At 41.6% G+C, this 13228-nt stretch overlaps 2 protein-coding genes across 2 annotated transcripts; both read right to left on the bottom strand.

Annotated features, from left to right (window-relative positions):
- Positions 1-186: 186 nt before the first annotated feature.
- On the bottom strand, positions 187-5573 carry LOC121952963 (coiled-coil domain-containing protein 92-like). The gene is made up of 4 exons (XM_042499853.1): positions 4965-5573; positions 4423-4571; positions 3558-3605; positions 187-1376 (listed from the first exon to the last, which is right to left on the bottom strand). The coding sequence occupies exons 1-4, from the start codon at positions 5216-5218 to the stop codon at positions 667-669; spliced, it is 1161 nt and encodes a 386-aa protein (XP_042355787.1). The 5' UTR covers positions 5219-5573; the 3' UTR covers positions 187-666.
- Positions 5574-6237: 664 nt separating this feature from the next.
- On the bottom strand, positions 6238-12871 carry LOC121952870 (F-box only protein 40-like). Its single transcript, XM_042499727.1, has 9 exons — positions 12798-12871; positions 11532-11568; positions 10847-11411; positions 10293-10756; positions 8873-9052; positions 8191-8432; positions 7832-7963; positions 6647-6980; positions 6238-6551 (listed from the first exon to the last, which is right to left on the bottom strand). Exons 2-9 carry the CDS (start codon positions 11532-11534, stop codon positions 6324-6326), a joined length of 2148 nt encoding a protein of 715 aa, XP_042355661.1. The 5' UTR covers positions 11535-11568; positions 12798-12871; the 3' UTR covers positions 6238-6323.
- Between the last annotated feature and the right edge of the window lie 357 nt (positions 12872-13228).

Genomic DNA, 13228 nt, shown 5'->3' with positions numbered 1-13228 from the left:
ACATAGAGGGGCGGGTCTTAGGACCTTTACTGCAGACCAGGGGGCGATCCAGACTGAAAAGTTACACTTTAGGGGAGCTGTCAAGTTGTCCATCTTTATATAGTCTATGGCTGTGACAGACCCACTAAAGACTTTTTCAAACACTAAAAACAGAAAAGACACCAGAGATACAGATCTGCCATTATCAGGCACATTGCATGAATTTAATAAAGTGCAAATCATACAAAATGTCCCTAAACCTTCTAGAGTGACCGTCCTCACCTGGATTGCAGCTAGTGCAGTGAAAAAGCAGGTTGCCACCACTTTGAACAGCACGGTGTAGGTGTTCACAGACCCAGAGGCATGGCTACTAATTACAGGCAAAAGCCGTGATCAACAGTGTTAAAATCAAAAGGCATCCCCATAAAACAGAATCACTATTCAGTCTTATTTTTGACCCACTCATTTCTTCACATTTTCAAAGTACATGCTGCACCATCAATGTGACGAATTCAGTTAATACGTTGTAGTGTAGGTTTGATCGCTCTAAATATCTAACTCACTTCCTGAAATCTACAGACAATCACGGGGTTACATCTCTCTCATCTTAAGCTTTCTCTAGAATAACTGCATCAGTTGATTTTGGCCGAAACCTGCTGGAAGACAACTTTGTCTTTTTCATCTTCATCACAGGGCTGTTTCTCCCTCTCCTGCTCCCATGTCCACCCTCCTGTGTACCCTGCTGTCCTCTATGTCCTCCCACTCATCCTCCATCCCCTCGTCCTCCTGCGTTCTGATGGGTCGGTTCAAGCGAAGGAGGCGGTATCGAAGCGGCACCAAGAAGAGGGCTGGGTCAGGCATGGGGTGTGGCCTCTGTGGTGATGTCACTCTCTCCTGCGGGATGCAAGCTCTGACCCTCTCCTCCCTCACGCTGACACGCCTCCTGTGTCTCGCCTCCGGTTGGCTGGGAGAGGCTGGAGGAGGTGGAAACAGAAGCCAGTCTGAGCCCTCCTCTTCATAATCTTCATCCTCCTCCCCCTCTTCATCATCCTCCTCTTCTTCCTCCTTTCCTCTGGGTGCCTCCTGTCCCTCTGCACCACACTCTGTGTTCGGCCGCTGCTGAAACAGTTTTAAGCGTGCGGTGTGGAGCTCGTGGCAGAGGGTCGTCGTGGTGACGTTTTGGCGTTGCAGCTCACGGCTCAGCAGCGTGATCTTGTGGCTGCGGCGTTTCAGTTCCTCCAGGAAATGCCGTTCTTCATCCCTGAGGCTCCTTCCCAGAGCTGATGCCCGTGCACGGCCAGCCCGCAGCTCCCCACGTGCAGCGACCATCACGCAGTGCTGGTCCTCCAGGAGGCGCTCTGCAGCCTCACAGCGTGCTGCCAGCTCTGCTTCCTCCTCTGAGAGACATAAACACTCACAGTATGAACTGAAGTATATACAGATACAGAAAGCAGTGTAGATATTCAGATTACTGCATCCGTTAGGATGTCATTCGATTTTTCTATGGTCCATGTCGGTGCTTTTTTACTGGCTTCAGTGCTACGTGGATAAATAAATAATACACAATGTTTGCTTTTACCAAGGACTTATTGGACTGAAGCACTTGACAGACATGGATGAAATGATATACACAGCATTCAGAATAAAAATAAGCACAAACATTTTTGAGGAAACAGTTTTTTCAATTCTTATCTATCTATCTATCTATCTATCTACACAAAGTTTCTGAAACATTCCATTTTCTTGCATGTGACAGACTGACTGTGCATACCAATACCCATAAACCATAATATTTAGTGTGCCAGAAAAGATTTAGTATATCCAAATTATAGACTGTATATAAAGATGGACGACATGACAGCTCCCCTAAAGTGTAACTTTTCAATCTGGATCGCCCCCTGGTGTCTGACTGCTGTATAAGTCATAAAGCCCGCCCCTCTATGTTAGTGACTGGACATAGGCCAAACTAAAAACTCTAAGTACATGCCAAATAAATTTTTCCAAAGGATGGTTTCTGTCACTGAATGTAGTTATCTGATGTTTGTTCAAGTGTTTGTTTTTAGATATGTTCTGTATTAATGAGTTATTCAATCACCCGCCATGACTGACAGCTGTGACAGCCAGTCTGTGTACTTGCATTTAATGGCGCTGCTTGTGACTGGTCGGACGGGTGTTTCGGTGCAAACTCACCCACCGTGACTCTTGCTACTGCGCAGAATGCGGCTCTCAATGACATCACCATCATAAGATGCCAACGCCCGTAACTCCAAAATTTTAACCTCACTTTAGCATAGCAGGGGTACGTGGGGGCATGTCGTCCATCTCTACAGTCTATGGGCCCAATACATAGTAAGTCATGGGCAGTGTGCCAAAAATACCAGGTTGTTGTACTCCATGCAGTTTGATTTTGCAGTGTGCAAACCAGCATGCTTTTCTGGCTCCTCTAATCCAAAATCCTCTGCACAGCAGCAGATACATCTCATCGACCGAGCCGCAAACAAATGACAGCTTGACAGCTGACACTGGTCATAAGGATGGATGACAGCGCGTTCAAGTGACTGATGATCATTCTAACAGTAATAATTGGAGTATTAAATGTTTAAGTAAACAAAATAATCAGAAAAATTACCGACCATAAAATATTTAAATAATGATGAAAGAGAAATGCATATGCAGTTCTACTGTTGTGAACATAATATGTTCAATTCTGCAATGTATGCAGATGTAACTGAAAAATTTAAAACTACATACATTTGAAAGTAACAACAGCAGAGCTGCCCAGGCTGAACTCTGTCATGTCACTACCTAGTTCTCATTTTTGGCAATTTTTAAGTAAGTCTGCTGTGACTGAATGATTGTAACTCGTAGCGGAAACAAACTATATACAACAGAAACTATTAAACGTAAATAGATTGTTTTATGGTTGATACTTGATTGGCTTTATAAAGTCAGTATCTGTGCCGATACTGATCCAGCATATTGTATCAGAGCATTGCAATTTCTAACAAATAAACTAACCAATGATACATTTAGTAATGCAAATATATCAAAAGGAGTAACGCTGGCAATAAAGAACATTTTTGGTGACAGAATTGACATTTTTTTCTCTATGTCCTATCGGGGATTGCAGCTTGTTTATTAGTACAAGACCAATATGTATCACAAATATTATCAGCAGCAAGCAAGAAAGCTGCAATAACAAACAGATCAAACCTCCAACACAGTCTGGTTGGATAGCTATTGTGACGAAATATCAAAATATGGAGAAAATTAATTTTTCACTGAATCTACAGGCTGATGGATTGTGTTTGTGTACTTTAAATGATTTATGATCCTTAACCGTATGAACTGACATATATTTCAGTCACTATAATGTTTGAGTTAATCGGTGACCAACTGTTTGTTTCTATTATGTTTTTGTTGTATTTTAATGTATATTGTTGTATAACATTGTACCCATTCCTATCATGACGTCCCAGTGGAGTCCCAGTCCGCCTCTACACAGCTTTTGTTCTTTCCGCTCTATAACTCCCACATTTCATCTTCCCACTTTTCAGCGAGGAGTTGCAATGTCTTACCTTCTGTGCTTCTGTCAGGAAACCTGGAGTCCAGCTCACAGCTCAGCTCTGCGGCCCAGAGGAGGAGAAACACAACATGCAGACAGACAGAAAAGGTTAGGACAGACAGACAGTGGATTTTGTTCTTTGAAACCTTTAAGTTGTAAAAAAAAGACCTTGTTTTCCATCAGGAGTAATGTACGCCCCATTTTTATTGTGGTTTATGTTACGAGGAAATAAACTTAGTAATTCTCAATATTCTGACCACTTGCTTTTTCATTAACATCATTTATTTGAACTTTTACTTTAGAAATGGTCCTACCTTAGAGGAAATAAGTTTCACGATTTACTTGTACTTTTGTATCAAAATTACCTTTGATACTTAAGTACAACAAACATCAGATTCTTAAAGACTTTTACTTAAGTAAGCAAGTCTCTTTTACTTAAGATATTGTTAGATATAGATTACAAAATATTGATACATTTTATGTTGTTATGGACTGTATAAAAAACTGGGATAGTTCATGTTGTACTGGGCTGGAAAGTCATTTATGTAGAATGTGAATGTATGTATTGGAGTAGAAATAAATAGGTGTACTTCTTCCTACTCCTTTTTGAACATGTCATATTTAAGTGTAAGTGGCTGGAGCATTTGTTATTGAGATTGATGTATAGGCCGTTTTTATTTTGTGTTTTTTTTTTTTTTTGGTTCATTGCACTTGCTGTAAGGCTTGTTTGCTTTTATTTGTGTTGTTTTTCACCTGTTTGAAATAAAGATTCAGTAATTCATACGGATTCGTTCATTCAAGATACTCCATCATCCTGCAGACAGACAGGTGGTCAAGAGGTCAAGTGGCACATATGGAGAGCAGCAGGTGACACTGACCATGACAGCGCCTCTTCAGGTGTGTGATCTCCAGCTGCAGGCCGGTCAGCATGGCCAGGTGCTCCTGCTTTAGGAAGGCGATGCCTCTCTCCACACTGGCCACCTGCTGCTCCAGCTTCCCGGCATCCATGGCTGCACCCCCACACAACCTGCACACAGATGCATGAAGCTGGATGTCTTAGGAAAAGGGATTTCCCAGTGCAGCTGTTTAGTGTCCCATTTCGAGCTCTGACACAGAGCAGAGCCTGAATATTATGTGTCAATTACATTATAATCATGTAAAATCACTTATTTATTAAGCTACAGTGATAAAACCATCTGTGCATCCGCTACATATTATATCTTATTGAGGTTTTCTGCAACATTTAAGCGCTTTATTACCAAAGCTCTTATATCTAATTTGCAAAATGCATGCACTCTCTTCTTTAATCTCATTTAGTTTAATTTCTCACCCATAAAAGCTTTCTGATATCTGCATCGTTGCTCACTGGTGCTCCGTGTCTACCTGTAACTGTGCATGCATCACTGTAACCGTGGCCTACCTTGATACTGAGGCGGTATCCTGTGCAAAGCGTCTCTCATGGATCCTCGTATCGCCTGCTATCTCTGTCGTTGCTGCAGCACAGACGGAGAAAACAAAAGAGCCGTGCAAAAAAAAAAAAAAGAAGCACCGCGTGCAAAACGGCACTTTCTCTCCGTGCTCTCGGGTGAGCGGATTCACCGTAGCAGCAGGCCGGCGGTGTGCCTCCAGTGTGAATGAATCCTGCTGCAGTCTGAGCCGAAATAACCTCCTCATAACCTTCTGGTTGTACGTGCAGTGCGGTGCTGCTGCTGCTGCTGTACTCACAACAAAGCAGCCCGGTATGAGGGGTGATCAGTGCCACCGCGCAGCAGGAGGAGGAGCTCAATGGAGGAGATACTACCAGCTGTTGTCAACAAGAAATTATACATTTAAAAAAGTCTCAACTAACATTTGGGCTACAATGTTATGTAATATTAATATTTTTTAATCAATCTTTTGGAAAGACCAATAAGGCCATTTGTTTATTTTCAGGGGCAGAAGCTGAATCCTGATACTTAAGTAAATATAATAAAAAAATATGTATAAAAAAACTCAATTCATCTTAGTTTTAATATCTAAATATACTTATCTAAGTATCAACAGTGAAAATACTCATTATGCAGTGTAAAAATGTTCTTGAATAGGGGTCAGCAGATTATCGGGGCAGATATTTGGCATTTTACTTATCTGTATCAGCGTCTTACTTTGATGAATAAATTAATTTTAAAAAGTGTAAAGAAAGACACTCACGTCAGTCACAGAAGCACCCTTCGTGGCAGTATGAAACACACCGGGTGGCAGCAGTTTTAACGCTGCAAGCAACTACACTACAGTAGGATAGAAAGTGAGACCGCCTGTATAGGGTTGGCAGCAAATTCCCCCTCTAAAACAAGGGCGTATTCCTGTTCTGCTATTAATTATTGTTTTCATTATGGAGTAAACTGACAGTTTATGACGCATCAGAAAATATTGAAAAATATCTACATCTCTACAAAAATCCTACATTTGAATTAAAAAATTACTAAAGGCATTATTTGATTATCAAAATAATTCATTGATTTTCTATCAACTATCAATTAATAATTCCAGCTCTAATTTTGTAATACATTTTAAAAAAAATCACAATCCAAATCGTATATTATAATAAACTTTTTTTTATATGATAAAATGCTGCAGTTAAAAAAACTAAGCTGTACACATGAACCATTAATTCCATAATATTCAATATTATCTAGCTCATAAAGAACAACAAATTAAGTTAAAATTGATTTTATTTGCTCTGTGTTGTGCTTCATGACATACTGTGCATAATAATGCACAAATAACACAGCAGGTAGAATTAAAATGTGTTTTTCTTTGTTGCCATCTGTTTTTTTGTGAAATGGTTGACGAGGCTAATCCTCTCCTGGCTGCCCTCCTTTTTCTCAGTCATGCTGAGGAGGGGAACACGCTCACTGTGTAGGGAGGTCTCGTAGTATGGACAGACTTTTAGATGAGCAGATATAGGAGGGACGTCAGCCATATGCCATGAATCCACTAAGGAAAAGAGGTTACTGAACTCCCAGACCTGGAGAGACACAAGAGGACAGTTAGGAGGAGAGAAAAGTAAAACATGGATCGCAGTCAGTATGGGATGGTGATGATTTAGCATGTATATCTTACAGGTTTGGCCTTCCACTTGGCTCGTCCACGTGAGTAGGTCTTCTTCTCCCAGCGGAGGGTGACCATCCCTCTCTCCTGCAGCTGAGTGGAGCACACTTGTCTCATCAGCTGGGACACTAGAGCCAGCTGGGACAGGGACAGACAATCCAGGAAGCTGGCCATGTGGCACAGCACCTCATAGGGCAGCGAGCTCAGAGGGTCCTCCCCTCCTCCTGCCCGACCTCCTCTCTTCCTCTGCGAGGCGGAGGAGCCCACTGAGCTCCTGCATGGCCGGGAGGAGTCACCCACAGGGGCTTCAAGAGTCGGACGCAAGTTAAAAGTCCTCAGCTGCTTACTGCAGGGAAGAGAAAATACTACTGAGGATTTCATTCATTGAAGCAAATAAAAGCCAGAGAGAAATATAAATTAAACTTGATCTGTTTGTGTCAAAGTTTTTGTTACTTTACTGAGTTGGGAAGTGTGAGCAGGTCAAAATCTTAATGATCATGAAGACTGATATCTTGTTAAAATTCTAATATCAGCATCTAAGACAATAACCAGGATATTGAGCCAGGCAGGCTCGCTTGCTCTGGAAAAACTGTCTGGAAATTGTTGATATTTGACGTGAAAAGACTTCTGCACAAATTGAGAATACAACAATCAGAATTTGAAAAGAAACTGATAAAATGGACTGTCTGTAAGACCCTTCAAAGAGACAACATTAGTGCTGTGGCTTGTTGTGTTTTAGTTGAATTCAAAACGACTCCAACTTTCCATGGTTTCATACTGGGCACAAACACCACTTTCCTGAGGGAAAGTCCTGTCTTGTTTGACCAAGCCATCACCCTAACCTGCCTTCTTATGTGGATTTTTGGTCTTTATACTACTTCCATCTCTACTCTAACAAACAGTGCATTGGTCACATGATCGCAGCCTTCACAATTGTGTGGGTTATGCATAAATTTAGCGGCACTATTTCTCCGAAGTATATGTTCAAACAGTACATGAAAACAGCCTGAACAGTGAGCTGAAACTCACTATAAACCCCCTTAAAGCTGGGAGATGCTGCACATTCAGGTGATAATTCTATGTAAAATCATCACTATAAGTGACCCCTTTCACATTGTTTAAAAAAATAACTTATGGCCCCTATTTAAAGACAAATGGTAGACCCAAATATTGAATATGGATGTGAAATGTGCTCACTTGTAGGAGACGGTGGCTTTATGTGTGGAGGGCTGAAATCTCGTCTGGCTGTAAGTGCATCCCAGGTATGATAGAGGGCATCTCTGCTCGAACCATCCACTCAGACTCGTCTGGATGTCACTGTGGACGTTCCTAGAGAGGAGAAGAGAATTTATACACTTATTAAACACGCCTGTTTCAGATGAACATTATTTTTCCTACCAGCTGACATTTCTAATTGGTTACACCCTTTTGATAATCGACATGACAAATCAGCATTTGTTACTTTAATGTTAGTCCTTAGAAAATGACGTGACAGAAGTAAGGTCAGTGCAGTCAATCCAGTCAAACACACCCACGTCAGCAGTATTAACAGACACCTGAAATGTGTGGCAAACTGTCTGCGGAGGAAGGAGTGACCGCAGATGAAGGTGAAGATGCAGTTGCCTCTGTTGTGTCTGCCGCTCAGTCTCTCAGACTCCAGCTGCAGACGAAGCTTCAGCGGCTTGTCCACATTCAGCTCTGTCAGGGTCGTCTTTGCTTTAAACGGTGCTGAGCGGAACCAGTGCGTCTGCGTTCCCACGTTGCAAAACATCCCATCGTCTGCCTTTGGCTCGCTGATCTGCATGGAAACCATTCAATCACAACACGTGACTCATTCTAGTAAAAGGACCAAACCACTTTTTTGCATTAAGTAAGTGTTTTCCACTCATTTCCATCACAAGATTGTTGTATCAAAATGAAGCTATCAATAAATTCACCATAAGTCTTAACAGCATGCAGGGGCTCAATTCTTACTTAGCCAAACAATATAAAAATAAACTTGGAGTAACTTAAACTGGTTTAAGCCAAAACATGCATAATTTAAAAATATAATATGCATATTTATTACAGACCAAATGTTGTAGCTGGTACTATAAATATTTTATTTAGCTTTTTATCTATCGTGTTCAATTCAAAAATTCTCAAGCAGCTTTACAAAATTCCACTTTCATCTCCCTCATCTGGTCATGTATGCAGTTTATATATTTTTATGTATAGAGTCATAAATATCTGACTGACCTTGTGACCCCTGACCTCCCTCTCAGCGTAGCCCAGCAGGGTAGCCTGTATTTCATCGCTATACCAGTCCTCTTCGTTGACTTCGAGGTCAGATGTGTCCACACCACGAGGCTCGCTAGGAGGCTTAGTCGAGTCGTACTGATGAATCCGCCGCGAGCTGTAGTGATAACTGTCAGGGACCTTTTAGCAATAAATAAATAATATATTGCATTACATTAGACACCAAGATCTTCCAATAAACACATCTTTAAAAGAGGAAAGCAAAAATCACAATAAGATCTCTTTTTTGTCCCCGAGACAAAACTGAGTTCAATATAACATGAACAGAATATTTTGACTGTATTTCTTAAATTCAGTTCCTGATAAACGTCTCCCTCTTGTCTCAGCCCGATCCTAATTCAAGATCTTAAAAAGCTCTTTTTCTTCTCTCACTTCAGTAATCTTTGTCTGAAATAATCCACTCTTGGGATTACAGTGAGCTACAAAAGAAAACTCAAACAAGTCTCAACTCTGTATTTTATCTGTTCTCAGAGTTGAGAAACCTCTGAGAAGCCTAAGAGCACAGCAAAATAACTCCTGCTGGTTTATTCTTTAGCTCCTTTAGCTTCTTATTTACATTGTGGAAACTGACTAGAATTTGGTAATCTCCCAGGAAGAAGCTGATTTATTTCTCAGAGACAATGAAAAGACTATCATGAACAGCAAAATTATCCTCAGAGAGTTCATACGAAAATCAAAAACAACTATTTTTCGTCTTACCTGTTGTGCTATTTATCAATCTAAATTGTTTTGGTGTGAGTTGCCGAGTGTAGGATATAGGCTGTAGAGATGTCTGCCTTCTCTCTAATATTATGGTATTAGATGGCACTCAGTTTGTGGTGCTCAAAGCACCAAAAAAAAACAACAAACAAACACCAAAACCTCTTCCCACACATTAATGGTGTCCTCCTGAGCTGATCTGTAAAGTTCATTAGCTCAGTGGTGCCAGATGAGCTAGCAGTAGATGCACACTTTCTTCTGCATGGTGATATGGTTGGTGGGTGTTGTTCGGTAGAAAAAAAATTGTCCCTGTATGAAAACTGCTCACAATTAGATATTCTAGATTGATAAATGGCACTACAGATAAGAGTACAATTGATTTTGGGTTGAACTGTCGTAAAAGCCGCATTTGGCCACTTTGTAATTGAATGTGTTTCATGAAGGACCCTTGCTAACTGCTGTAGTTGATTTCGAACTTCCTGCTGGAGGACCAGTACCTGACATCAAATTTTGGGCAGAAATGGGTCTAAAAATTTGGGACTATGTTACTTTCACAGCCCACGGGGAGATTCGTGGAATAACAAGTTTATCACTCCAGTTGATGCATACTGACAGCTTATAAAGCTGATAAAACTGTTTTAAAAATGGAGTTTCTACTCACCTTGAAAGAGCGCAGGGTCTGGACTGGGATAGGCTCCAGGCTACCATAGACAAAATCTTCCTCGCGTGGTGTACAGGCCTTGATTTGTCCGAAGGTGAGCAACATGCGCCCATGATGCACCATATACATGTTGTACTCCTGTGGGGTGAGATCCTGCCCCAGACGCTCCAGCACCCCCTCCTGCCACGGGGCATGACCTGTCTTACTTGTGTCTACAGCCACGGTCTCTTTTTTCTCTGTGTCTTTGTCTGTCATCTTCTCGTCTGGCTTTGGGGTTTCTGTGGGTTTGTTTAGGTTTTCCTGAGCGACAGCACAGCCGCCTCTCTCCATGCTGAACATCATCTCAAACAGGTTGTATTTCTCGATGTTAATGCCCGTGTTTTGTCCCACATTGATCTGTACAGGCTCTTCAACAACATTCTTCTCACACGAGCTGTTTTCTGCAGGAACAGGAGTGTGGAGACCTGCAGGAGGGATGTAAAGACAAGAGATGGGGAAGATCAGACATTACATCAACGTATTGTATTGACTTGTTTGTTGTGTCATTGATTAACCTTCATTGTCATCCTTGTTTGTGGCACCATTAACAAATCCGCCCACTGCCGTCGCCTCTTTCTTTTCTTCTTTTATTACCTCCTCTTCCTCTTCCTCCATCAGTTCTGGAAAGATTGGCTTAACTGTCAGGCGGTCGTAAAGTTCTGACTGATCTACCAGGGCCATGGCGAGATCCAGAGGTTCCTTCTGCCCCTCATTTTTCTTCAACACGTTCTCTTGCAGGACTATGGCGCTGTGTGGGTCTGTCTCATTAACAGGCCAGCGGAGCCAATCCATGGAGCAACACACCACGCTGGCAGGACACACCTGAAGGTGAGCTGCCTGTGAGGAGCGGGGCATGTGGAGCGGGCAGCCGTACTCAGAGTTGAGGCAGGGCACCCTCACGTTAGGGCAGAGCAGCAGGTGATCCTCTTCTTTGCAGTGGTGGAAGAGAGCTCCACAGAGCAGGCGGCAGGGGATGACTGCACAGCACACAGAGGCCTCCACCCGAGCCCTGCAGCGCCGGGTGTAGCAGGAGTCACAGTGGACATGCTGTTGCACCCTAGAAGTTCGAGAACGGTGACTCTGAATTGGATGAGAAAGACATAAAGAGGAGCCAACTGGGATAAGAGATGAAGATTAACAACATAGAAAAACAGCATATTAAACATGGTGCAGCAAAACTCTTTAAAGTCTGTTACTCACCATGTCTACGGGACCTTGAATCAGAAGTTTTGTGCTCCTGCAAGAAAAATTCAGAAAATTAAGATTTATTATTTAATCAGTATAATCTGCCACATGTAGCTGTGTTGTGGTCAAGAATACCCAAACCGAGACTAAGTCATGACAAAGAACAGACCAGTATGACCACAAAAAAACCCCCACAAAACAACCACAAGGAGGCACAAAATTACCAAAAAGGGAAAAAAATGACTTCAAAAAGACACAATACAACTACAAAAAAAGACTCAAAATTACCTTAAAGAGACACAAAATGACCATAAAGAGATACAAAACAACCTCAAGAAGACACAAAATGACCTCAGACATAAAACTACCACAAGAAGACACAAAACGACAAAAAAATACACAAAACAACAACAAAGAGAAACAAAGCAACCACAAGAAGACCCCCAAACGGCATCAAAGAGACAGCAAACAACCAAAAAGACACAAAATGACTTCAAAGAGACAAAAAAACAACCACCAAGAGACACAAAAATGACATAAAAGAGACACAAAAGAGAAAGAACCCCCATATGTAGTTGAATTTAGGAGGGGTGGTGGGGCCCTTTGCAAATCTGTACCCAGGGCCCCATTTTCTTAATACTTGCCCCTGGTCTTTGGAGCAATCCTGAGAATTCAAATACTGGTAAACAGTGAATCACATGATCCTAAACCATTATGTCTTGTAACTCCTGAAAACAAGGCAATATCTAGTTGTAATCCATCATCAGCAGTCACATATTTAATTTTTTATGACCAGGTAAACCAAAGATTGACTTTTTTCCTCTCTGTTTTATTTGAATAATTTTTAGATGCTGATGTGGTCCAGTTATCCAATTATTCTCAAGAGTTTTTGCTAGCATTAATGCTGTTGGTGTTGTTTTTCTCTCTGATTATCTCATGACTTCTCATATTCACAACATAAACCTTCAGATTGGGAACCAGTGACGTACTCTAGACCACACAACAAATCAACAGCATAAAAAAACAGTTTGTCAGAAACATTTTCCCCAGTGCAGCAGCTTTTGTCAATCTTGCAATTTGGCTCCAAAGCACTCTTACCAAAAATGCCTTGACATTTACTTATTCCATTTTCATGCTGTTTCTGTTAAATTAAAAAAAAACTGCAATTTCAGTAAAATGTCAACTATGGAGTAATATTATTCAGCTAACAAAACCAGACATTATCAGAGTATTTCAACACATTCACATTGGGATCAAAGCTTTTCTAGTCTAAGGTCTTACCAAGGTGCCACCGCAGACGTTGCTTTCCGTCCCTGTGCCTTTTGAACTGGCAGGATAAAATTAGACAAGCAGCAACAAGCAGGTTCAGCAGGAAATAACTCCCCCCTCAGTCTCTGCAGTGGATTCAAACTGCAGACACAAAACTGAAACTGAAGACTTTCAGTCTTCACTCTGAGGCCAAAAGCATGTGCACCTTTTTCCTGTACAGACCAAGTAGTTCATTTGTTGGACGGACTGCAGTGACAATGCTTTGATTCAGTCTCCACTAGAGGACACTGTTTGGATATTAAATCAGACTCTGCCTCATTTTGCTGTCTGCAGGTAGAAATCAATTGAACGCAGCAACATAATGTGAATCAGAAGAAGGTGAGTGAGACCTCCTGTTTTTTTAGACTCTGAGGGGGCTGGTAACCCACACCATGTATCTGACC

The sequence above is a fragment of the Plectropomus leopardus genome, chromosome 13, assembly GCF_008729295.1.
Source record: "Plectropomus leopardus isolate mb chromosome 13, YSFRI_Pleo_2.0, whole genome shotgun sequence".
Taxonomy (NCBI): domain Eukaryota; kingdom Metazoa; phylum Chordata; class Actinopteri; order Perciformes; family Serranidae; genus Plectropomus; species Plectropomus leopardus.
This window is presented reverse-complemented; position numbering and strand designations above follow the sequence as displayed.

What these genes read in the sequence shown, in the direction of transcription:
- LOC121952963 (XM_042499853.1), bottom strand. Translation starts at nt 5,218, where the DNA reads ATGAGGAGGTTATTTCGGCTCAGACTGCAGCAGGATTCATTCACACTG. An exon ending in CCTGAAGAGGCGCTGTCATG is followed by an intron (nt 3,606 to 4,422) that starts GTCAGTGTCACC and finishes TCTGGGCCGCAG; the next exon opens with AGCTGAGCTGTGAGCTGGAC. An exon ending in TCCTGACAGAAGCACAGAAG is followed by an intron (nt 1,377 to 3,557) that starts GTAAGACATTGC and finishes TATGTCTCTCAG; the next exon opens with AGGAGGAAGCAGAGCTGGCA.
- LOC121952870 (XM_042499727.1), bottom strand. An exon ending in GGGAGGTCAGGGGTCACAAG is followed by an intron (nt 8,433 to 8,872) that starts GTCAGTCAGATA and finishes GTTTCCATGCAG; the next exon opens with ATCAGCGAGCCAAAGGCAGA. An exon ending in CAGTTTGCCACACATTTCAG is followed by an intron (nt 7,964 to 8,190) that starts GTGTCTGTTAAT and finishes TCTCCTCTCTAG; the next exon opens with GAACGTCCACAGTGACATCC.